The sequence below is a fragment of the Porites lutea genome, chromosome 14, assembly GCF_958299795.1.
Source record: "Porites lutea chromosome 14, jaPorLute2.1, whole genome shotgun sequence".
Lineage (NCBI taxonomy): Eukaryota > Metazoa > Cnidaria > Anthozoa > Scleractinia > Poritidae > Porites > Porites lutea.
The window spans coordinates 9,056,597-9,083,039 of NC_133214.1; the positions used below are offsets into that span (position 1 = coordinate 9,056,597).

Below are 26,443 nucleotides of genomic sequence, written 5' to 3' on the forward strand. Positions count from 1 at the left end.
AATGATATTTGAAGAAACTGACGTTTCGGCTACACTGTGGTACTGAGCTTTCATCATTCTGATGAAGACTACCAAAGTGTAGCCGAGACGTCAATTTCTTACGCGTGAAATCCGTAAAGTTTCTACTTAATTAAGCAGCAAGTAAGATGTCAACGACGCTAATGAAGGACTCTAGAGTTCGCCAATACGCTAACAGAACAACGAATCAAGTGGTCATTTAATTTACCCAAAGCCCCTTGACGGGGAGGAGTCTTCGAAAGACTAGTTAAGGCTACTAAGGGATGTTTAAAGAAAACAATGGGAAAAACAAGTATCACATACAAAAACTTCCCACTTCTGTTACTGAAGTGGAGGCGATGCTCAACTCTAGACCACTGTCATAATGTGACTGTTGATGACATCGAGGAACTACTGACACCATCTCGCTTACTTCATGGCCGAAGATTATTAGACCCAACAGATGCAAACGCAGCCCTACACTCCCATGGTTCATGATGTGCCAATGATCTGATTTGCACAAGAGAATGTTACGCTTAAGCAACTTAATGAACCATTTCTGATTCAGACAGAGAAACGAATATCTACTGGAATTGAGAGAACCACACCGTCACTCTGCCAAAGGAAAAGAGGTAAGGCAGATACCGTAAGGATTGGAGACATTGTTATCTTTCACGATAACGAGCAACCCCGAGGACTCTCGAGTCCCGACAGAATAGAGACATTTTAGTGATTAAAATCACTGGATCTGACAAGTTCGTGTAGCAGTTGTGAAAGTCAAGTAAAAGAAGAGAAGACCAACTTCTTTGTAGAGGCTGTTACAGACGTTGTATCCTTTTATACAGATAAATGGCACTTAGGAACAGAACAACAATATAGAATAAACTCTTGTTTAGAACATTGTCATTGTTGAATTTCTTTTCTTATGAAGTTGAACTGTATCTAATGTTGTTCAGCAAGCACATTAAAGCCTTGCTTCCCAATAGGGAGAATGTGTTGAATTGTTAACAAGTTAAATTTGTAATGAGGCCAGTGCGCAAGGTCCCTTGTGGCGAGGGGAAAAAAATAAAGCATGGCGGATTAAACGGAACTTTGAATCTTTGGAATCTATTTATTTCTTTTTCGACTGGAATCTTCTACTTTAACACGAACCTTCTCACAATCAATGTTTACGGAGTAAAACAGTCACGTAACGATCTTATAAATGCTAATGTGCGTCTAAACCGATGCATCTGAATTCACTATGGTTTGCACACGTCTGTCTTGTCCAGCTTAAAAGTTCGCACACATTCCACGTGGACCAAAGTGACAAAGGAGAAAATAGTTCCCAAAGCAGACACAGTGGGTGTTACTGATAATAAAGTCACAAAAAGGGGTTAATCTTACATGATCTAGGGGCCCGCTAACCTCTATACGCTTCGGCCGAGCTCCTTGATTAGTCGTAAAGGATAGCGATGTCGGAGCAATGGTTTCGTCCTGCAATACTATGCTTCGGCATTATCTCTGTAGTTATTGTCCGAGATTGATTTATCTACATTCCTAAGAGGTCAGAACCCATTCCTTCGATTTAACCACTTGAAGCAGGCAACATTTTGCGATAACGCGAGATTGACTGGCCTAAAGTTCGTTAAAATTGTAGCCACAATCTTGGACAAAACCTGTAGAGAAAATCACAAAATTTGAAGGTGCCAACTAACTCAAGGGCAATGTTAGAATGAATCACTCAATCCGATGGCTCACGTAAAGTATTGCTCAAGAGGGGGTAATGGAATAACTGTAATCCATGCCGGCCTCACATGTACTGAAGCTGTTACATAACTTCACAGATAACGATAGTATTACATTACAAAATGTGTCTTTGTGATAAGAGCATATGAAATTCAAACTAACCATAGGAAAGAGAAAACATAAAATTCCTATTTACAAAAAAATATTCCATATATTTGTTTTGTTTTGTTCTCGAAAAAAATCCCCATCCCCTCCCCCTTAAAGCAATGTTGCTCAGAAAACAATCGAGGATGACTACTATGCTGGACCAGGGGGGGGGGGGGGAGGTGTCTCCAAGGAAATCTGTGGTACAGTCCGCCTGCCAGTATGACGTCACGTCTCGTGTCAGTAACTTTCAAAATGGCGAGCAAAGTGTTCATCGAAGAGACGGATAAAAATTTGATTTAATCACGGAAATACTGTTCTGATTTCTTGGATTTGGAGATTTTAAGGTTCCTATAGTCATAGAGAACTAGACTTAAGTACTTTTTTGGAATGAAATGTCCAGTGGTGTAATGAATTTTAAAGATTCCTTTCTATCGTCGAGCAAATTTTACGGGCAATCCGTACCGACTGGTCACACTTTTGAGGGCCAGTGCACAGCAAGATTGAGGAGTTTAGACACAGCAATAGGAGGTTCATGAAAGGATGTATTATACTTTACATTGTGCGTATTTTCAGCCCTTCAGAGCCAGTGGAACCCCATATCATTGCTCTCAAAGTTCGCTTAGCTGTAGCGTTGAAAGAGGAAGCTAAATGACAGGTATTTGTGAGAGACTGAGCATTGAATCTCGTTGCTTTACCGGCGCATTTTAATATTGTATTTGACATACACCTGTAATTCTGATTTTAAATCCCGAAAGCCAATAAAAGGTTTCGTTTAATTATTTTTTGGGGGCAAAACCAGTGGATATTTTAGGGTAATAATATTGATGATTAAGACGATGTACAAAAGGCAAGTTTAACTTTCGCCAGTGGGTCACTGGTGGATGTTGGGTGTAAATCAGTACAGTTTGTGATGTACTGTGTGTTATTTGTCATGATGTCAACTAACATTGAAAAAATTCAGCTGTTTCAGAGGAGGGACATGTCTTGAAAGCTTATGGTTTTTACCTGGTCGTAAGCTTGGCCAGTATGTAGATCAAGAGCTTTTGAATCCCTTTGCGAGGGGGGCGTAAGGGGGGGTACCAATACCGCAAAACCGCACAGAAATACGTGTAAATACCGCATAGAATAACATAAGAGAACCGGAAACCGCATTGAAATTACCCGAAAATTTCTAAATACCGCAAACCGTTTGGTTTTGTAAAACCGCAATACCGCAACTTAAAATAAAAATCACCGCAAAACCGCACCAAAAATCGAGCAAAACCGCATTACCCAAACCCTTACACCCCCCTCCTTTGCCAAAATAAACTTAAAACATATATTGATCCAAGTGCATGACCAGCAGGGTCAGCAGTAAGAATAAAGAGAAAAAGACCAAAAGGAAAAATAGTGTAAAAAAAAAAGAGACCAAACAGGAAAAAAAAAACGGTAAAAAGAAACAGAAAACAGCGTCGCCGGGAGTCGAACCCGGTTTATCTTCACGTGCGACCAACTCCTTGACCACTGCACCATAGTGACACACAATTTGTCATATCAAAACAATTTTTCTCTGCCATAGACGCTGTTTGAAGCTGGCGGAGCTGTATTTATCATGAATTCAAATATAAATTTGAGGAAAATTAGCTTAAGGGCGTATTTCAAAGCTATTTCGCATTATTTCGGGTTCAACGGGCCGACTCGATGTAGACAATCGATCGAACTAACAGAATTAGGAGATCAACAGAGGCCTACACTCGAAAGGAATGATATGAAGTTAGGCCCATTTAATTAGCAAAAGAATAGATGAAATTTAAACATGGGTGATCTGTGAATGAAACCTCCTATTCTGGAGACTAGACCTTGCCTCTTTTAGAGAAAAAAAAGATTTAAGTTTTGGTGACCTTGCCGGTCCCGTGAAATAGATGGCGATCCCGCAACACGGCCCGGAAAACAAATGAACAAAATTATACAATCACGGACGCAAAATATCAAAACGGTTTACACAAGCAGATTATAGAAACACCAAAGCTCACACTCATTCGATCAAATTAGCGATATATAGCGATATTTGCTAGCTTCTTAGCTTTTCCTCGACCTCTCTCGTCCAAATAACTGTCGTATCCCTTGCTAATTTGCACAAGCGACCCGAGGCTCTTGCCCGTTGCTATGTGACGTCATACTGGCAGACGAAGTGGGTCAAGAAACTTAGGTGGAAAGCAATAGAGTTACCTCCCCCCACCCCCCACCTCCGCCGTGCTGGACCAACATTGCTTGGAGGGGGAGGGGAGTTTGTTGTTCATAATAGGGAGTTTAAGCAAATCGCTACGGCGACCTCTACTACGGCGGCCGGAAGTAAAAAAGCCCCGAAGTGACGCAGTGCGCATGCTTGAAAATGATCTTTCGCCGTAGCGCCAAATGCTACGACGTGAAGAGCTGTCTTCTGGCGTAGTCGCCACTACGTGAGTATAAAAGTCGACTCTTCTCCTATTTTTTACGATCACTGCTTTTAAAAGCTATCATAGATTGTTTTTCACTTTATGAAGAAAGTATTCGAGGCTTCTGGTTTTCCAGTAAATACATTTTCCTTGCGTTTTCTCAGTTTCAGATTTCGATCCTCAAGCGAGTGTGCCATGAGTTCTGCCGCGCCATGGCCGCAGAAAATCCGCCAGTACAAACAAAGGCTAGACGAAAACCGTAAGCACGACTGTTAGCAATAAAGCCAAATGTCACTGAAGGTTGTTTAAACAAGAATAGAATAGAATCTAAAACGCTGAATTTGTTGATTTGTTGTTAAATGCGGTACACAAAAAGAAACATCACCAGCAGCTTACTCCGATCTTCATCTGTAGTTTTCTGTTTTGTGTACGAATCGCCCTCTGATGATGTTTACTATCAATATTCTTCTTGGCAAACGAAATTTTTAAATTGGCCTTTTTCTTATTTGAGCACCATTGAATTCTGTTGTTGATAAATCATAGCGAAAGCAAGTGAGCAAGAACCGAGCTTGAAATTTGGCGAGCTACGAGACGTACTCTCCCCAGGACACCGCATCCACGACCGCCGTAGTAGAGGTCGCCGTAGCGATTTGCTTAAACTCCCTAATATTTAAAAGTCGAAAATACGGTCAGAGTTTTCACATTATTCTCTACCCTTCTGTCCATGATTGTTAGCCTGTTTAGCAAGCGTTTCCGTTTGGTTTCGGAGCAAAGAAATACCGAGGAAGGGGACTTTCGGTTTTGACCGCGCGAGAAATGAACCTCCCCGCTCTTTTACTTTCGCCACTTTTCTCGCGATCTTTGACTCTCGTTCCTCGTTCTTTTCTCCTAAACCGCACAGAAACCCTTGCTACGCAGGCTTAAGATTGTAGGTGTCAGCCGCAAACGCTTTGATAGACTGTGGCCTTTGCTACCATATGGCATATTTGTGAAAATGCTTGGTGCTGCATATATCCATTGACCATAGAGTTGCCGTTAATACACAAGGCAATTTTCCTAGCAACTTGTCTCCCACATTTGTTGCACAAGTTGCACGAGACATTGCCTTGTGTAACATACCTAAAGTGTCTCTTTTAGTTTTACTTATCCCAACAGTTGCGGCAAAAAAATTGCTAGAAAGTTTTGGTATGTTACACTAGGCAATGTCTCGTGCAACAAATCTGCAAAACAAATTATACCAGAGAAATTGTCTAATATGTAACAGCACCTTGAATTTTCATGAAACATTCGCATCAAGGGTCCATAGACCTATATTTTATTTCTTCAATTTTTTAACACATATCAGAGAATATGATAGTATTTACGCCTTCCAGCTGACTTTGCATTCCTTAAAACAAAATATTACGGTACAAACAATCGTGCGTTAAATAGATCTATGATATATCGTTATAGCATGTGATACAATTTCTTGCTTGTTTGATTTCTTCGACTCTCTCGCGAATCTACTGGGCAGGCCGAGTCTTCTGGCTTCCATTGGGCAATAAAATAAAGATAGCTTGAACGGCCGGTGAATCTTTAGCTGTTGCAGACACCAGGATGTTGTTATAAAACATCACTTGAGCTTGGATTTTCTTCATGCATTCAAAATCCAGAGATTTGTCTGCAAGCTGGTCACGGCAGCCAACGGTGTCCAGGAAAGGCTTGATGTTTTTTGCGAAGTTGGGAATTTTATCGTATTTACCACGAAGGGAAACCCAGTCCAGGGATATTTTTTCTGGGTCTTGTCCAGGCTGAACTGGGTAAACTGGGAGAAGGCCGACTGCCTTTAGTGCATTTGCGGGGTTAGGAATCCTAGATAATATATTGTAGATGCTTTTCATGGCGTGGAAAGTACGGCGCAGGTACTTGCTCATTTTTAGGAGGCAGGCTTCGACTTTGAGTTCAGTGCAGTGTTCATATTCCTTGTTGGAATCGGCCCAGTTCTCGATCATGGACGCCCAGTAATCCATCACCGTGGTGCCGTCCTTGACAACTTTTGAATGCATTTGAAGATCGCCGACCACGTGTCTCATAGCGCCTCGCGTGTGATAGGCCTCGGCTGCATACACTAGGGCTACAGACATCTGAAACACACGACACAAAGGGTTGATTGATGACAGTGCATTTGAAACAGAAGTTTTTAAGGATAAATTAGTCAGAGTATGGGGTGGGCTGGGGAATTCACATATCAACCATACACCTTTTCTGTCATAGGCAAACTGTCACTGTCTTAAATAAGGTCTATGAAATTACTTTGAGTAGCCATCTGACCTCTTATAGGTGCATATTTACCGAATGTTAAAACTACTCACAAAAACATGAAAAATAATTGACCCCCCCCCCCCCCCCCCACCCCCTCATACCTTCAACCCATCTTGCTGAAAAATCTGTTGTGTCTGGTTTGCATTAACCTGTTTCATATGTCATTTATCTCTAAACAAAAGGAATCTTAGCTAGATGCCTAAATAATGCTTGATGTAGAAAGGAGACCTTGTTAACTTAAGTGTCATAGTCTGAGAAAGTGTTCCAGGGGCCAAAAGTTGTGGTCAACCGATTAGGCTAAAACTTGGCACAGAAGTTGGGTATAATGAGATATTCCAAAAGCCACTTTGGCTCACTTCTCTGAGTTTTAGTTTCGGAGTTACAGGGGGGTCTCATTTTTTGCCCTTTGAGCACCAAAAATCCAGCCTTCCAGCGGGCATTTTGAAAGTGCGATAAGACCCTACTGGTAAATTGTGCTGCCAAATGAATTTGACCATGAACTCTACTATAATAGAGCTTTCAGTTCATGCATGTAACTTTGTCCTCAAGGTATTGCACAGAGAGGAGCCTGGGGCTAGAGTTTGGCTAAAATTGATGTTTAAATTACAACCCAAAATAGCCATTTTTCAAAATTTCACTATATTCACCTGCCTTCTTGCATAACTTCCAAACCTATACCACTGTTTACTTTAGTCACCCAGTTATCAAAATAAGTTGAGAAAAATTTGGCTTATTATGGTTTATTGAATTTTTGGACCAAACACTTCATGCCCCTCTAAGGCGATGCAAAATGGAATTTTGAGTCTAATTCAGGCCATAAACAAACCAAATTGTTGACAAGAAGCTCTTATTCTGTATTTGGTAAGTGAAAATGAATTGTCAAAGCCAAATCAGTTTCGTTGTTTAGAAATACACCAATTCTTACCTCCAAATTGATCTAAAACGGGCCTCTGATTAGCGCAAAAAACACATAATTTAGTAAAACAAAGGTGATTTTATTCTTTGAAAACCTAGTAACCACCATAGAACACAAATGATGATGTTCTGATGTACATATAACAATCTTTTTACAAGATGCTTAAATTTTTCTTTGATTTATAGTCAGTTTCACGTCATATTTCCAAGCATTACTCCAAGCATGGAAAGTCTCCATATGTTGTCAGGCCCATTTTTTTATATTTCTACCAGATAAATTTAGCTTATCAAAAGGTTCATTAACATATAATCTTCGTCTGACCTTGTAATAGCCTGAATAGTTGTTTTAAATACCCATCAGCAAAGGAACATGACCATACATACGTAGATTACACAGACGTGCATATACCAGCTTTATCGCGGTAAACTGTGATTTTCCGAGTCCTTTAGAGCTGAAAAAATGAAACCATCCATCCACGGTTAGGAGAGCTGGATAACAAAAAGCTTGTTTTGCTTTTATAAAGAAAATAACCCAAACAAAGCCTTGCATTGAGATGATGCACTTGTTATTACATCAAGCTAGCTGGTCCGCCATTTTGGACTTGAAGAGTGTGGGGACTGGACCGAGTTCCCGTCCAATCCTTCTCCCGTTTCGCGGGAATTTTTTCTGTTTTTCATCAGGTGTGTTCGAAATTCTAGAAAGCGATCTGTTTCAGGATAATTTTTCGATGACACTTAATTCCTTTGTAGGGGTAAATGACCAGTGCAGTGTCACGTCATGGGCTGTGCAAGAAACAGGAATGCTACCTTTGTTGTCTTGGGGTAGTGACATGACTGCATAAATAAAACACAAGTAGAAGGGTTCAGGTGTGTCGGGGGAAGAAGAGGAAGAACTGGTGATGCCAAAGCTACAGGTGATTCAAAATATCAGTTAGGGATCATATACGCGCACAAATGGCATTTATCGTGATCTAGGGCACTCTTCTGACTGAAGAGAGATTTAGAGACGACGATATGTAATTTACGATGTTGTCGTCTCAAATTGTTTGTTTATGGTTGATTGATTCCCATATCCTGGGTCCTTAGGAAGAGCACTAAACATTCATCAAATTTGTCCAAAAAAAAAACAAGTACGATAAGAATAACTTGAAGGCTGTTTTTTGTCCGCTTGAGCTGCTTGTTTACTTTAAGCTTGTCAAGTGCACAGGCTTATCATGCAATGCACTATTCAGTTACCGGTTTCCTTTATTTACCCTTTTCGTCAAAGATCTTTGCAAACATGCTGCATCTAAGTTTTTCGACGAAAGTGACATTTTCAGGGAGAAAATGTCACTAAAACGTTGTCGCAAAATCGACCGAATTAGTTGATATTATTGGATTTGCTTGGAATAATGCATAGGCAATGAACACACATATGTCGTACTTGAATGGGAACTGACTCTGAATCGTTCTGAAAGAGCACGGAAGATTTGTGTATATTTGTAGAAAAAATTATTTCATTATTTAATTAAAAAAATATTTAAAATAATGTTAACTATTCAATTAAAAGAATAATGAAAAAATATACCCAAATAAGAGTGTTATCTGCTAAAACTCTCTAAAATTCCATAAAAAAACTCATAATAGCGAGGGCCTCTTTTGGTGAATAACCGCCGATTAGTTGTAGCGTAGATGCCTCTGATGAAAAACTGCTGATTTGTTGTACTCAGTGAACAGTACTCTAGACACTGTTGTAGCATGTGGGTGGACTGAGCCCTCTCTTGGTTGATAGGAATACAGAAAAATAAAAACGTTTTTTCAACGTTTCTGCCTGTGAAATGTTGCTATTCAGTATTATCCTATCTATACTGCTATTTAAGTTCTAGTATTTGCCAATTTTTTTCTAATATTCTTGAGATTTTCTAAATTCTTTTTCGTGTTCAAAACTGCCAAAACAATTCTTGCGGAATTATGTAGCTAAGCCTATTTTAACTTGACTTGTCTTCGACGAAACAGGCAAATAAAGAAGACCGGTGGAGTTTCAATGCAAGCTGGCTTGAATTGTGCATTGCCAAGCTTAGCCTTGCCTGATAAGCGTGCCCACGTGACAAGCTGAATGTAAACAAACAGCTCGAGCAGACAAAAGACAGCCTTCAAGTTATTTCTATTATTGTTATTGTTATTGTTATTTTTTTTTATAAAGATATTGCTGCGATGAGTTTGTTGAATGTTTAGTGCTCTTCGTAAGGACCCAGGAAATTAACATGGGAATCAATCAACCATGTGAACAAACAATTTGAGACGACAACATCGTAAATTATACATCATTGTCTTTCTTCAAGCAAAAGGGTCCCGTAAACTGCGATAAAAATCATTTGTGCGTGTTTATGATCCCTAACTGATATTTTGAATCACCTGTAGTTCTTCAAATTTCAAATTTATCTGGTAGAAATATAAAAAAATGGGTCTGACAACATATGGAGACTTTCCATGCTTGGAGTAATGCTTGGAAATATGACGTGAAACTGACTATAAATCAAAGAAAAATTTAAGCATCTTGTAAAAAGATTGTTATATGTACATCAGAACATCATCATTTGTGTTCTATGGTGGTTACTAGGTTTTCAAAGAATAAGATCACCTTTGTTTTGCTAAATTACGTGTTTGTTGCGCTAATCAGAGGCCCGTTTTAGATCAATTTTGAGGTAAGAATTGGTGTATTTCTAAACAACGAAACTGATTTGGCTTTGACAATTCATTTTCAGTTACCAGATACAGAATAAGGCTTCTTGTCAACAATTTGGTTTGTTTATGGCCTGAATTAGGCTCAAAATTCCATTTTGCATAGCCTTAGAGGGGCATGAAGTGTTTGTTCCAAAAATTCAATAAACCATAATAAGCCAAATTTTTCTCAACTTATTTTGATAACTGGGTGACTAAAGAAAACAGTGGTATAGGTTTGGAAGTTATGCAAGAAGGCAGGTGAATAAAGTGAAATTTTGAAAAATGGCTACTTTGGGTTGTAATTTAAACATCAATTTTAGCCAAACTCTAGCCCCAGGCTCCTCTGTGCAATACCTTGAGGACAAAGTTACATGCATGAACTGAAAGCTCTATTATAGTAGAGTTCATGGTCAAATTCATTTGGCAGCACAATTTACCAGTAGGGTCTTATCACACTTTCAAAATGCCCTCTGGAAGAATGGATTTTTGGTGCTCAAAGGGCAAAAAATGAGACCCCCTGATGATTGGAGATATCGTTTACGGTAGTCAGTAACTGATAACATCTTTTTGTTGTTCAAGGAAGAAAATTAATAGCAATTGGCCCTAAAACGTAGGGACTCATGTTACGTAACTGACTTTTGAGTCGGAACCCCTAAAAGGTTCACACAGAAAATATTTTTCCAACTCTAAAATAAGACCTCTGATCTCCCCTACCGACTTGGACAAAAAGGGGACTGGTCATAAAGTAAGGCGGGGGGGGGGGGGGGGGGGTGAAATTCGATTTGAATGGGCTCGTTTTTTGTTGGCCCTATAATGAGGTAAAAACAAGTAATGACCCCTCCTCCTTATTTCCATAAGGGAATTACAAATTACCCGCCTCTAATGTGCAGGTCTAGAGACAGCCAACCCCTTTCAAGAAGTTAAAAAATGTGTGACCCACCCCCTATGACAACATTAATAGAGAAAGATCTAGAGCGAGTTATTGAAAACAAAGGAGACCAACACGGAAATTCAAAGCAGCGGTGAGAAAATGAGAAATGCTAGCGGCCAACAGGGTGAAAATGAGCGGCGGTGAAAAATAAAAGCGATCATGCCATGAACACAGGAAACAAAATATTGGGTAAACACATACGACAATTCCTCCATAAAAAAAAGTGTAACTAGGAATTTTGACATTTTAGTCGTACAAAACAGCGTTGTAGTCGTGCAAAACAACGGTAAGGGAAGGACGAAAAAGCGTGCTGCACGTGCAAATTTGCTTTTTGCTAATTAGAAGGAAAAGTGTGCTGCACGTACAATTTGTTTTTTTTGCTAATTAGATCTACTAGTCTTGAAGCCATTTTCATTGTCGTCTCCGTTTAGCATTACACGATTTAATTTTTTGGTTTTATAAGTATTATTAACCAGAGCTTCGCTTTTAGCCCTGGCTTAATCTATATATTAGCGGAGCTCTTCGCGCCGCGCGTGGGCGAAGCCGCATAGCCAAGGAAATGTGGTAATCTACCCATCCATAGTTAGTAGAGGGGACTAACTATGACCCATCCGAGAAAATTTGGTAATCACGTGACCGTACACCGAGCGAGCGAGCGAGCGATCGAGCGACCGTCCGTCCACACCACAGGCATACCAATGTAAAATAACTCAATCAACAGGTATGCCAACCCAAATGCGACTCAAAGTTTTATTTAGAAGAAAAAACAACAACAAAGTCCTGTCTTTTTCGGCGTTATTTTTTATGTTTGCATTAAGGTGGACAACAGAGAAAGAGCTAGAGCGAGTTATTGAAAACAAAGGAGACGAATTTCGTAGGAAGAAAAACATGGAAATTCAAAGAGGCGGTGAGAAAATGAGAAATGCTGGCGACCAGCAAGGTGAAAATGAGCGGCAATGAAAAATAAAAGCGAACATGAACACAGGAAACAAAATATTGGGTAAGCACATACGACAATTCCTCCATAAAAATAATGTGTAACTACTGTAGGAAGTTTGACGTTTTAGTCGTACAAAACAGCGTTGTAGTCGCGCAAAACAACAACAAGGGAAAGACAAAAAAGCGTGCTGCACGTGCAAATTTGTTTTTTTGCTAATTAGATCTATTAGTCTTGAAGCCATTTTCATTGTCGTCCCCGTTTACCATTACACGATTTATTTTTTTTTGGTTTACACGTATTATTAACCAGAGCTTCGCTTTTAGCCCTGGCTAAATCTATATATTATTTTATACCTACAGAGTCGCGTGAAACTCCCTACAACACGACAGGGTGGCATGAGTACAGTTCCTCTTTCGAAGTTGATGTTATTCGTATGCACTTGGCGTTTTCGGCGGACGATTCCAGTCGATATGCTGTTTATATCAATCTGCTGACCAGACAGTTTGAGGATGTCCGTTTGTTTCTCTGCTGTAACATACTGACTAGCATCAAAGCACTGGAAGTTTTGGCGTATTTAACTGCCCTCCAGCTCGTCAACTATCGTGAGTTGGACTCAGACTGCTTGGAGTTTACAAAAGCAGCTGCTAAGCTACAATCTTGGACAAAACTGTTGAGAAAATTGTATACTTGGACTCTCCCCCTTCCCCTGAAAGCAATGTTGTTGTGTATTCAAAAGAAAGCCTGATCCCTGGGAGTTTGTAGGAAGCAACATTGAATTGGGGGAAGGGGTTTTCTTTCCGCAAAGGCGTCGTTTTGGAAATAGTTTTGTTGCGTAGGAAAGTGGACATGATGGGGAAAACTTTCTCAAGTAGTTTTGTCCGGGATTGTAGCTTCACAACAGTTTGTCACAGCAAGGGAGCTTGCTAAATCCAAAGTCAGACTCGAACTGCAGGTGAAAGAGAATCTAGATGACCTCATCATCACTAGTTTTCAAAGTGAAGCGCTCTCTCGCCTCAACCCGTCATCAAAGTACTCTGCCTTGGTTTCTATAGTTTCGATGTTTTCGACTTTAATCAGCTATCTTACACAGAATTAATAATTAAATTGATGAATTCACAGAATTTTTCCGTAAATTCACATTTGCTGACATTTGTCTCACTATGTAATGATTTACGTACTAATTTGTTATCAAATCTTGCTGATGACACTTGATTGACTGTAGTAATCATTGCATTATCATTGTTATAAATTGTAACTTTATGTTAAAGCTTTTGCAATACTGTAACTAAATACTTATAGTCATGGAAATAAAGCTTATGTTGTTGTTGTTGTTGCCGATGCAGTCTTCCTTGATTCAAATGTTTCTCGTCTCGTTAATTGTCCTGACATTCTACCATTTCTTTTTCCCATGATGACCCGCAAGCCTTGGAAACGTGCACGACGGTCATCTGAATTGACCGATTGCGCAATATAAAAAAAAGGAAGTGTTGACAACATAGTTCAGGACCGAAGATCGGGAACTATGAGAAATCCCTGGAACTTATCACTCGCACGTCATCGTGTGTTCATCTCGCTAACTCATATGACATTTTATTCCCACAGAAGCAATTAAAACAATCAAAATATGCTTTTGTCTCCTTTATAAACGATAACCGAAACCTCCGTAAATACATCATCGATTTTACTGAAAAAATTACAAATGTCTTTTCAAACAGAGCAACTTCAGAACACTCGGCCACTTTACTCAAATTTATTTAAATTGGGTGGGCCACACCGAAACGTTTCTTTGTAACTACGACGTGAAATAATGAAACTTAAACCAAACCAAAGTCTCTCCAGGTGATTCAAAGCAAAAGGCCGCCCGTAAGGAGAACGCGAGACCACAAAAATATTGTTTTCGAAATGCAACCGCATTAGCAGAGATTCTCAGTGAACGGATCGCAACAGTTTCCAGGACGTACTAAAAGTGCTGGAAATGGGAATTTTGCTACGCGTGTTTTATTTGTAACGAAAAAACAAACCTTTTACTAATAAATGCCGAACAATATAACTGGCAGGAGTCTCCTACAAGAAAATCGCCTATTACAAAACACTCTAACACAGACATATAGCTTTCATAGCTTGTATACCCCTTGGTTTTCCAGTTACTGCGCAAGTGATTTCATAACACCTTGGTGTCTAACTGTTTCTGTTGCATGATAAAACTCGCACTTACGAGTTTAGAACACAATGGCTGTGGTCACACTTGGGATTTGACGTTGGTAAAAGGCTTTAACCGTGGTAAAAAGGATGTAAAAAAACTTTACTATAGTAAAACTCATTAGCTGACCTAACACGTTCCAGATGATTTCCCAATAGAAATGTGTCACTCAAATGATGAGCCTGAGGACAGGTGATAATTCTTACGACATTCCATGAATGTTTTATTTTTTATGCAGTTACGTGACTGTCTCTACATCATACATTCACTGAAAATTGTGCCGCTGCTTATACTGTTTCTATCCCATTATTTTCTCGGCCAAATATAAGCGGTCCATGCTGAATTTCTTCGCTGCCGTGATTGTCTGAAAAACCGCCTGGTGGGATTACGAAACTATTGAGGAACGGTGGAACTCTAAAGGAAAAAGAACATGAAGGTTTCTTAAAAAAAGCGTGCCAACCAAAATCCATATTCAGACAATAGATAAAAAAAATGTGGCTACACGGAATAATAAAGCACTTGAGTTGAATGATTTACTTCTAAATTTATGCTCGACTCAGAAATGAAACACGAACATTAGATGTAGGCGTATGATTCCTTGAAATCCAGAATTTACTGTGGACTTGCCTCGAATGAAAGCGAAAATTGTCTGAGTCACTGTGACATCTCTACTGTACTGTTTGGCACGAAAAAAGGAAAAGAATAGGCTGGCGGCGCTGAAAATACATGTATAAGTATTCAGCAACGTGACACTCAGGGAACGCATCTCAAATAATGCGACTAGATGTCAACTGAATAAGCAAAGTTTAGATATACCAGCGATAAACCATATCGTTTTAGGAAAGTTGTAAACTTTACTTTCATTCTACCGTCGTTGCCACCGCAACAGACTAGATCTGTGTTTACCATAGTAAAATGAGAAAAGCCGGTCACATTAGAAAACGTGTTTACAGTAGTAAACTCGACTTTACTATAGTAAAAAAAGCCCAAGTGTGACCACAGCCAATAACATTACAATAACACTCGCTTACTCAAGCTAAAACATATTAACCTTTAAATTTCCACTTTGTGCGCAAGTGATTTCATAATGCCGTGGTGTCTGATTCACAGAATCACGAGCTTGCCACCTAGTGTTTCTTTTGCTTTAAAAATTATATTGCACTTAGGAGCTTCGATCACAATGGCAATACAATAACACTCGCTTACTCGAGCTAAACATATTAACTTGTAAATTTCCACTTGGTGCGCTTACTCGAGCTAAAACATATGAGACATATTAACCATTAATTTTCTTCTGTGCGCAAGTGATTTCATAATACCGTGGTGTCTAACTCACAGAATCACGGGCGTGCCACCTAGTGTTTCTGTTGCATGATAAAACTCGCTCTTAGGAGTTTAGAACACAATAACATTACAATAACACTCGCTTACTCAAGCTAAAACATATTAACCTTTAAATTTCCACTTGGTGCGCAAGTGATTTCATAATGCCGTAGTGTCTGATTCACAGAATCACGGGCGTGCCACCTAGTGTTTCTTTTGCTTTAAAAATTGCACTTAGGAGTTTAGATCACCATGGCATTACAATAACACTCGTTTACTCGAGCTTAAACATATTAACCTTTAAATTTCCACTTGGTGCGCAAGTGATTTCATAATGCCATGGTGTCTGATTCACAGAATCACGGGCGTGCCACCTAGTGTTTCTGTTGCTTCAAAAATCGCACTTAGGAGTTTAGAACACCATGGCATTACAATAAAACTCGCTCACTCGAGCTAAAACATATTAACCTTTAAATTTCCACTTGGTGCGCAAGTGATTTCATAATGCCGTAGTGTCTGATTCACAGAATCACGGGCGTGCCACCTAGTGTTTCTTTTGCTTTAAAAATTGCACTTAGGAGTTTAGATCACCATGGCATTACAATAACACTCGCTTACTCGAGCTAAAACATATTAACCTTTAAATTTCCACTTGGTGCGCAAGTGATTTCATAATGCCATGGTGTCTGATTCACAGAATCACGGGCGTGCCACCTAGTGTTTCTGTTGCTTCAAAAATCGCACTTAGGAGTTTAGAACACCATGGCATTACAATAACACTCGCTCACTCGAGCTAAAACATATCATACTTATTAACCATTAATTTTCTTCTGTGCGCAAGTAATTTCATTACACCGTGGTGTCTAACTCACAGAATCACGTGCGCGCCACCTAGTGTTTCTGTTGTTTTAAAAATCGCACTTAGAAGTTTAGATCACTTTGACATTACAATAACACTCGCTTACTCAAGCTAAAACGTATGAATCTTTACATTTCCACTTGGTGCGCACGTCTAGTGTTTCTGTTGCTTTAAAATTGCACTTAGGAGTTTAGATCACCATGGCATTACAATAACACTCGCTTATCGAGCTAAAACATACAGACATATTAACCCTCAATTTTCTTCTGTGCGCAAGTGATTTCATTTTCCTTCAATACGTAGCTTTTTCTTGACTGGATAACGAGTTAAATAGCGGCAGCGGCGAGATTTGGTAATTTTTGGCGGGCTTTGGGCACGTTTTCGCGGGATGACGATTTCACTATTCGACAGAATCCATTTGTTCTCTTGGTCTTTGTGTTTTCGGCCTCTACTATGACATCTTTAGGAATTTAGGCCGAGTTACTGCTAGCCTGTTCCAAGCGTTCAGATAGTGGAGAGCGGTGCGAAGTAAAGATAGCGATGAAAAGTAGAGGGGGACTGGGGAGAAAGGTGCGGGAACGCTTGTAAGAATTTTTAACAAAAGTGCGTAGTTTCCGGTTTCAGGGCGGAAAAACGTAATGAGCATGCGTGAACTTTTTTGCCCAGATCCCCTGGCCGGGTTTGAAAAAATGGCGGAATTTCAAAACTTTTTTTGCCTAATAATAAAACGTTTCCACTCTTAACCTGGAAAGAACAAGCAACTTGCCTTCAAAAGTTGCAAGCTGTGGTTATAACCTTCTCATGACTTAATTTTCTCGAAGAATACCTCATAGCAAAACTGACTTTAACGACATTAGTTTCCTTGCGTTGTACTGGAAATGTGCATGCGTAGGTCCGATTTTTTTCAAGATGCATTCACAAAATGTGTTCATATAAGGAAGTTCCTGGATATATAAGGTCGGGAGCACCACTGTGGACACAAAACAACATATCTTTGGACAGTGATTTGCTCCAAAAAATTAACGCTTGCCCACAATGTGTTTCAAGTCACTGAATTTTGTCGCACGCGAGCTGATATTTTAAAACCCTCGCTCGATCGGACACGCGTAGTTTCGCAGATCACTAAAATATAAACAAAATCCTCAATGTAGAAGTTATTGCGTTGACATGTGGGCAGAAAAAAGGTCAAACTTTATCTAGTAAAATCTTCCCAAAAATCGGTTTCAAAGCAACTATAGTTTTTTAAACTTGCTCGTTTCGCGCAGACATATAAATTTTGCTTCGTGTTGTCAAGTTGAACACGCATAACATCTGTCAAAAACCTACGCGTAAGTAGGATTTCCTTCAAACAAAGTTAAAGTTACATTATTTCAAAACCTTCTTGCTGACAAAGAAGAAATGAATTTTCTGTACGAAAACAACCTACCCAAAGATCTTAAAAGCAAAAGATCAGTTGTAACTTGGCAGCCAAGCCATGATTCACCATTTAGCTACTTTAAGGTTAACTGGTCCATGCGAGAGTCTTCGTTTAAGCAAATTAAACTCAGCCGATCGTTACAAAATACAGAAAATTGCACATAAGGGTTTGTTTTGCTCGCCTCAGTCAAATGCTGCAGCAATTGTTTACCGGAAAAGAGTCAATTGTTCTGAAGTCACTGCCAGCAGTTGTCGTTCTCTACTTCACAGCGAGTGAAAAGGACAATTTGCCTATTCTTAGAAAATTATTCTTATAAAGAACAGACACTTTCACAGTGAACTGGAAAACAAAACTATGTAATGAAAAATGAAAAAAACTCTGACTACTATTACTTGAGCAACAGAAAAATGTTCATGATTAAGCTTGCTGGCCTTCTATTTCCGAGAAAGTTTAATAAGCGCACAAGTTTGTTCACTCTGATACGTTATAACAGCAATATGGTTCTTTGACGGAAGACAAAGATAAAGGTGGTTCTGCAAAGGTAATAAATCTGGGCGTGTAAAAAAAGTAACCGTAACTACTAATAACAGAATACAAGCGGGTTTCAATTCAACTCAGAAAATTAATCGGATGCGATGCACAATCAGAAAAAATACTCGCCTCTTTAAAAATGTTGAAAACCTTTTATTCCACCTCAGACTGACGGAATGATCCGTTTTTCCTTTAACATTGGTTGTTCTGAATCCAAAGTAATTTTCAAGCGACGAAAAAAAAGCAAACATGTCAAATAAAAATGCTTTACAGGGAGCAAACGTTCGCACCTCGTGGCTTCACTCAGAACTCCAGCAACAAACAAACACAGTCAACACACAGAAAAGCCCGCCTTGAGCCTGCGATAAGGAATGCGCAGAAGCTTGCGCAGAACGTTTTTCCGCCCTGAACGTTCCGGTATACCAGATCCTGGTATACCCTCTGATTGGTTGATTTTGACAGTTTTTGTCAACAGTGGAGCGTCTTCGATCACAGCGAGAAATGCGATATGGCGATGATGACAGACTCTGCGTCCCGTCCAGAATTCGAACTCGCAACAAACACAGAGCTGAGTGACTTTCCAAACGTGGAGGCTAAACGCGAAGAGCAAAAGAACTGTTTAAAATACGTAGTCGGCAGGATAGATGTCTTCGCAATTTCACCGACTGGCTTTGGAAAAAGACTTATTTTCCAGCTTTTTCCTCGAATAAAGCGTGCCTTGGAATGAAGGCAGGATAGAATGCCATTTACGATTGTTGTGGTAACTCCGTTGATTGCCATCATGAAAGACCAAGTGGAACATTTGAACAAAATCGGAGTAGCGGCGGCAATGATGAGAGAAGATGTGGATAAAGGCCGTTAAAAGTGGAAGCTGTGAAATTGTATGATCCTTAAAAATTCACTCAAAGGCGTACTGCAGTCACAAATCGTGGTTGTCTAAGGAATGGATAAAAGGACTTCAAAGGAAAGCTTGGAAGGCAAGTTGCGGCTATCGCTATTGACGAGGTCCACTCAATCATCGAGTAGTAAATTTTCCCTTCGTTTGTAGGGCATTTTCATTGCTCGAGATAACGATCTGTATTGAAACAGCTTTCTATCGAAATAAGCGATATTTGTTTGTCACTTGATTCATATTTTTTTTTGTCACGTGCACGCTGAAATCATGTTTCAAAGCCGTAATTAAATTACTTATCCCGCTCTCTATTGTCTGAAAGTCTCACATTAGGTTTTTAGTAAGATTATGTACACATAATATTAATTTTGATGTGAGAAATTTTGATTTATTCCTAAGAAAAATAATAAATGTCTGGGGCTGTAACATCAGTCTTAATTGACAAGTGAAGACCACCTACAGCTGACGCGGTCTGAGTGGGCTGATGAGTCTATTTAAAATAAATCTAACAGGCGTTCCCTCTCTTACCTCTCCTCCTCCCTCTCTTTTATTTTTTCGCGCTCCTTTTTTCTTCGCACCGCTCCCCACTATCTGAACGCCTGGAACAGGCTAAGTTACTGCTAACAATAGTATTTCCGCAAATCCGTCATTAAATAACGGATTTTTTTTATGTAGCCCGTTTGCACACGCTTTACATCAAAGACAGCAGATCATGCATAATAGTCACCAAACAAATGCATTCGGATTAGAAGATCTAAGGTTTTTACATCAAAATGCCTACCAGACTGCCGATGAATATTACCACTTACACGTTTATCGTAATATCGGTAGGCTCAGAAACATTTTCAAGGCATAGGAAGACCATCTTCTTCTCCTAATGTCATCTAAACCTACCCAGACGCACACACCGTCCTTTACGATCATCTCAAGAATGCAATGCTGGCTTTATTCGATCAGAGTTCAAATTATAATCAGGGGCACCCAACGGCAATTTTCGGGAAAATATCTGTTCGGAAGACGATTTGAGATCTAGAATTTTCGGAGCATTTGTTGTAAAATTTCTTGCTTGCCTGCTTCTCCTAGGATTTTCGAACACCTACAAAATGGTATAATTACCCATTTTTAACGGATTTTGAGCGTAAAAAAGGCCACCTAGAATTTTCGGGAGCCTTTTCTTGGCTGAAATTTTCGAGAAGGTAAGTTTTTATCCCTATAATTTTCGGATCACTAGACTTTCAGCTAGGAAATCCGAACAGATGAAAAGTTTTTAGGGGATAAAAATATGCCTATATCTACCGTTTGAATACTAAAATACGTTCAACAATGCTATGTTAAGTGGTTTTGAACTATATCCTCGTTGGGTGCCCCTGTATAATGTCACACTTCTTCCATATAAAGAAAAAGTCAATTATTATTTCCATTGTTTTGGTTAAATTTTTAACTGTAGTGTGTTGAATGTAAAAGATCTGCACACACAAAGCGTCGGAGATCAATGATTGCAATTTGCTTTGGCATCTATCTTTCCTTTACGATGAGTAGTATGCTGTGTGTTCACGGACTGCGGGTTATACATAATCAACACTGATTTTGAACCAAAGCTTTTATCTAGCAACATTCGTCCGATTCTATTTAAATTCTGTGACCTTCAATACATTCAATACAATATGGACCTACGCTGCATTTCAATACTGGCAAAGACCAGAAAGACAACGCTTTAGTCGTAGGCTATGCGCGATTATTCTGAATAACTCTTGAGCTGAGAACGCAAATCTCAGGTATATGTTAAATTGAAATCTCTTCTCTAATTACTCTATCGCCAGATGCCGCCTTAATCTTGTTAAAAAATGTATTACTGACCACTGATGGTTGTGGATCAAACCATGAAGAAACTAATTGCTTTTGGCAGTAGGAGGTTTATTGCTTGTCACTCAAAACTTAGCATCCTTAACAACGCCGGCGTCATGTGGTGTGCAAAAGAAAGTCGTATGCGGGTTCTCGTGTTAAAGGAGCTACGTCGCACTGTTTTGTAGACTGCAAAACAGTCGGTTTTTTTCTCAAAATCAGTAAAGAAATCGGTAAAGCGTGTTGTAAGGGTCTTACGCGCGCGAAGCGCGCGAGCCTCACACGCCCGTAGGGAGTGTGAGGCGAGAGAAAAAAAACCGACTGTCCGTTTTCCATACAATGAGTTCGTTCCGACCAGGGGGTTCAAAAATGTCGTCGAGCTGTCAAAAATCTGTTCGCAACTCCGCCCTCCTTGTGAATTTGATAGACTCGCGTGTTATTATTGACACTGTAATCCAGTAATTCTAAAGCAGTTTTCAGCGTTGCTTCCCTGTGAAATGTAGTGTATTCTCTATTTTCCAATTGCCCATAATACACTCTGTTTGCCCCCCAAATTCTGCATAAACCATTGTTTTTAAATGCTCCTGGGAGTATTGCATTTTCCCAAGAGCATTTTAAGACAATAAGTTATGCAAAATTTGGGGGGCAAACAGAGTGTATTATGGGCAATTGGAAAATAGTCAATATAGTGAAATGTAGTATATATGGTGGAGGATCAAAAATGAGTGAAAGTGGCAGTACGACAACAAAGCCTGTGCCTACTCCTCGAAGAGGGAGAAAGCCGAAAGAGTCGAGGGCTTTGGACAAATTGTAGAATGTGCGGCTGTTGTTTCAAAACACAGTTCGGTAATTTTACGAATGGATGGATAAGCTCGGAAAATGCGTTTGTTGCGCCTACCAGAAAAGGGGAAACGTTACCAAACTGGGCCGACCTACTGAAAAACGAACTTTTCGTTGTCCTCGAGGAAAGAGAATCTTTCTCCACAAGAGCAGTTTGCTCTCCGTGCGGAACAACGGTTAGAAATTGCCCCGAGAAACTGCACGGCGATGCTTTCGCAAATTAGAGAAGAACTGAACACGCCAACTGACAATGAACAATTATTGCGATTGAAAAGAATGAGTAAATCCCCTCATTCCAAACCACGTCTTGGTGATTTAGCTCTGTAAATTACTATCTGTGAGAATTTAAAATCCTGCCAAAAACGCTAACGAGCTGGGCCCAGCGTGACAAAACATTGCAGGAAAAAGTCACATTCACGGACACAAAGAAAATCGCTTAAAATTATTCAAATCCAGAAGGCACTTTGGAGAAATAAAACAACCTAAAACCCTTAATCAGCCGCAATGAAGAGCTTTACATTTCTAAAGGGGCCAAGAAAGAAAATGCTCTTGCGTCAGAGGGCAAATCATGCCTACCAGAGAAAATCAATATGCGTGTCACGACCTCTCAGTATGAAATATATTTAATAAGCGGCCAAAATTCACATTTGCTCAGTCAAAACGTTTTCCTCCAAAGCATAATCTACTCGACAGATAAAACAATTCATTGGAACAAGCGGCATGTTTGCATGAGGTAAAAGTCGTGTGTTTCCTACTGATCCCGCTTTTTTAGCCAGGCGAGATAACAATGACGGTCGGCCGTTGCACGGAACTTGAAGAACTCTTTGCATGAACAAACATCCGATAAATAAGGCTTTTGTCAAATCTTGTTGGTAGAACACAGAAAACATCCTTTCCCCTGAGTAGCAATTCCAAAGCTTCCCTCTGCTCCGATTTTAAAACAAATCCCAATTCTTGCGAACAAATCCAGGCGATCAACATCTGTCATTTTACAGCGAAAGCTTTAGCAATAGGCCATTTGCACTAAGAGGTCATGTGACATCGTTTTTATGAAAATGAAAGTTATATGATTTTTCCTTCGAAAAACCATTAGTGGGTCATATCTTAAACAAAATAATAGTCATTTGGTTTTTCAAATCCGCACCATTTACTTAAAATGAATAAGTTCGTAAATGGTCACGTGACCAAAGTGTGATTTTTAAAATTATGAATTACCTCTCTCTGAACACCAATTTTGCACTTAATCTTCAAGGAACATGTTGAAAAGATGATGTGATAACGTTTACAGCACATCTGAGTGTAACTATGAAACGTTGAACAAGATATAAGCAAGAAGTAGTTTTGGCGGCCATGTTGGAGGGCAAAAGCATGCCCTCCAACATGGCGGCCAATACAAATCATACTACTTTGCTGAAAAATCAAAGTGCCATAAAATATCTCTCTTAAATGCGTTTCCTCTCAAATTTCGGGTTTGAGATAATTTTTGTGTGCTCTAACAATTTTTGGCATCAGCAGGATTCCAACTCATTGTTTAAAGGAAGCATTGGTCACGTGACCTCTTAGTGCAAGTGGCCTATTCATCACGGTATGGAACAACGTGAATGACATGTTGAAAACATTACTTGACAGCTTGGTGACAGCTTGCATCAAAATTTAGCCAATGGGAATTGCCCGTGGCTGGGAGAAGCGGGTAATTCGAACGAATATAACGTATGCAAAACGGACAGTCCGTATTTTTAGCGTCTCTCCCCAGTCTCGCTCTCTGTTTTCAGCCTCATTCCAGACCTTTTGTTTGACTGCTCGCGCGTACTCGAATACGCAAAAATACGGACTGTTTTGCAGTCTAACTGTTTTGAGGAGGCGACAGTTCCCTAAAAACCGTATAATTATATATACAGTGTTTTTAGTTTCTTTATTATTTAATTTGTCCAAAATACTGCTATTCCAAATCCGACTAACTTTAAGGGTAAATAGAGATTGTTTTGTGTCATATCGCATAATTAAGTTTCAACCGGGCTGACCTTAGGTTCGATTAGGTTTTGTTTCGCATGAGTGCATGTCAACCAAAGAATAGTTTCTTGTTAGTTTAACTGTGGCCAAACTAACTGCCAAACTAAAGTCTTGTTCACACCAGTTGCGATGAGTATGAACCAATAGAAAGTAATCGTAACCCATGAACCAATCACATTACCAGTCAAAACTTAAGATAGATTTCGCTTGATTGATTTGCACTTCTTGACCGTGACTCTTACGATTTACTATTCATAAACTAGTTCGCTTATTAAAAGCGAACCACAAAAAACGTCTGTAACGGAGGCTAACGCAACCTGTTCTATTAATTATAGATCATAGAATTTTATTTGAGGAAAGAGAGCTGTGAAATCGTAAAAAGTCAACGACTCAAAACCGTTTTAGGCATAAATGCTGTGATTTTTTTAGGATTCTGCCAATCATTAGAAAAAATAATAATATCTAGCAGTTGGTCAAGCAAAAAACAGAATCTAAATTGCGCTATAATTGTCACTGTTATTTTCAACAAAATAACTTGATATAGCAGGCATTATCAAATGGTTTTTACAATAACTATAATCGTTTGTGGGTGCTCATTGTGAACGGAAATATATAACAATTATTTACCGAAGTGAAGGTGGCTAGTATTGCAGGTAAATATCCACTACTAGCCACCGACACTGAGGTGAATAATTGTTTTAGTATATACTAAAACAGTGAGATAATTGAGCACAAAATGATGATTTTTTAACTCATTTACTGTTGCCAACGATTACAATTTTGGCGCGCGATGACCGAACGGCCGCGGTCGTCGCTTTTTCTTAGCAACAAATAAAACTTTTGAAGGCGTTTAGCTCTTGCGGGGTAGTTTCTTGAAAAGAAGTTGTGAATTCTGTTTGTATTTAAAATCATTCTGTAAAAAAGATTATTAAATTTAGTTTTAGGCTTATTTATGAACAAGTCAACTAAATAAAGTAACGCAAGACTTAAGCTTAATTTGCATTTGTAAACAAAAACTTTTTCACCGGTTTTATCGATAACTATTCAAAAAGAGAAAGCTTTATCTGTTAAAACTTCCAAACCGAACTTCGTCACCTTCTTCATGTATTTCGGAAAAAGCTTGCTTGATTAGTTGTGAAATTTCTTAGTTTGTTACGGCAGCAAACCGGGAAAGCATTTTGCTCGCAACCTACGCGAGTTTGGCGTCGCTCGCTCGGAGGAACTGGAGGTGAATCAGTGAATAGTGCAGGATATTCACTGATTGAGTACTGTTTAAGTATATACTAAATTGTTTTATTTGACATAATGCCAGCAGGAACTTAAAAGTTTATTAACCGATAATGATTAGTTAAGCAAATATTTAGAAAACCCAATCCTGTTCGAGGTGACTCGGGTTCGATTCACAGAAAGAGCAAGATATAGCTCTGATTCAGGAAAAGGAACCATAGATACGTCAGGGTATTCAGGGATACCACAAAGAAATTAAACGCCATCTCTTGTCAACTCATACCTCTATGTTATCACTGTGTTTGTGGGGCGGGTGGGAGGGACTAATATTCTTAGGGGGAGGGGCCGGGGAGAAGAGGGCCGATGCACATGAAGGGTAAATGCTTTATATTTCTATTTTTATCGGGAGGTGGGAGGGGGGGGGGAGACTCTTGGGTTTGGAGGGTAGAAATTGGGTCCAAAGGGGGAGGGTCAGCGAAAATTTTGGTCATATTGGGGATCGGACGCATGCCAAAAATCTTTTATGTAGATTGGGAGTTAGGTAAAAACGGTATGTAAACGGAGAGGGGTTCGTGTGAACATCCATATAGACATATTCTGGAAACCCACCAGCCCCTCCTCCATGCCCACAAAAAATGGTCTCTTATACAAAGAAATAAACTCGTAATTTATGCAGGTAAAATTAATAAAGGTAAGAAGGTAAAATATGAAGGCGTTGTGGGTAGAAACAGTGAATAACACGGGAGAAAATGAGCATGGGCATTTTTGAGATAACAAGCATGTCGCATTGTGGTCTAGCTAGTATGAACACCTGTATGGAAGCTGGCCCAGGCTTCATCGCCATGAGCTGATTTGAGAAAAGGTCAATAATGCAGCTAAATAACGACAGATTGCTTGTAACCTTTAAATTCAATGTCATATCATTAACAATCAATAACTAATCTTACCTCTGACATATATTTAACAATTTCTTGATAACTCTCCCCCTTGTCAAAGTGATCTTCAGCGTCTTTCACTCTTTCTTCGTATATCTTGTTGTGTTCTTCCCTCAAGTCGTTGATGTTCTTGACTGCCTTCTTATTTTTATCCCAGGTCTCAAGCTTTTTTATGAACTTCGTAAAATACTGATTGCGATCCGGTACAGACTTGAATGTCCCCAGCCCTCCAAGTTTGTCTTGGGCGTTCTTTTTCAGTTCTTCGTAGAACGAGTCTCTGAATTTATACAT

The 26,443-nt window shown here is 39.4% G+C and overlaps 2 protein-coding genes across 2 annotated transcripts in view; both read right to left on the reverse strand.

Annotated features, from left to right (window-relative positions):
- LOC140925094 (uncharacterized) overlaps window positions 1-26,443 on the reverse strand; it is a 57,235-nt gene that overhangs the window by 29,146 nt on the left and 1,646 nt on the right. The gene's annotated exons all lie outside the window — the stretch shown is intronic.
- Window positions 5,789-26,443, reverse strand: LOC140924934 (uncharacterized). Its single transcript, XM_073374917.1, has 2 exons — window positions 26,165-26,443; window positions 5,789-6,409 (listed from the first exon to the last, which is right to left on the reverse strand). The coding sequence occupies exons 1-2, from the start codon at window positions 26,441-26,443 to the stop codon at window positions 5,789-5,791; spliced, it is 900 nt and encodes a 299-aa protein (XP_073231018.1).

Coding starts and splice junctions, on each gene's coding strand:
- LOC140924934 (XM_073374917.1), bottom strand. CDS start 26,443: ATGTATAAATTCAGAGACTCGTTCTACGAAGAACTGAAAAAGAACGCC. Junction 6,410..26,164: donor TTGTTAAATATATGTCAGAG/GTAAGATTAGTT, acceptor CGTGTGTTTCAG/ATGTCTGTAGCCCTAGTGTA.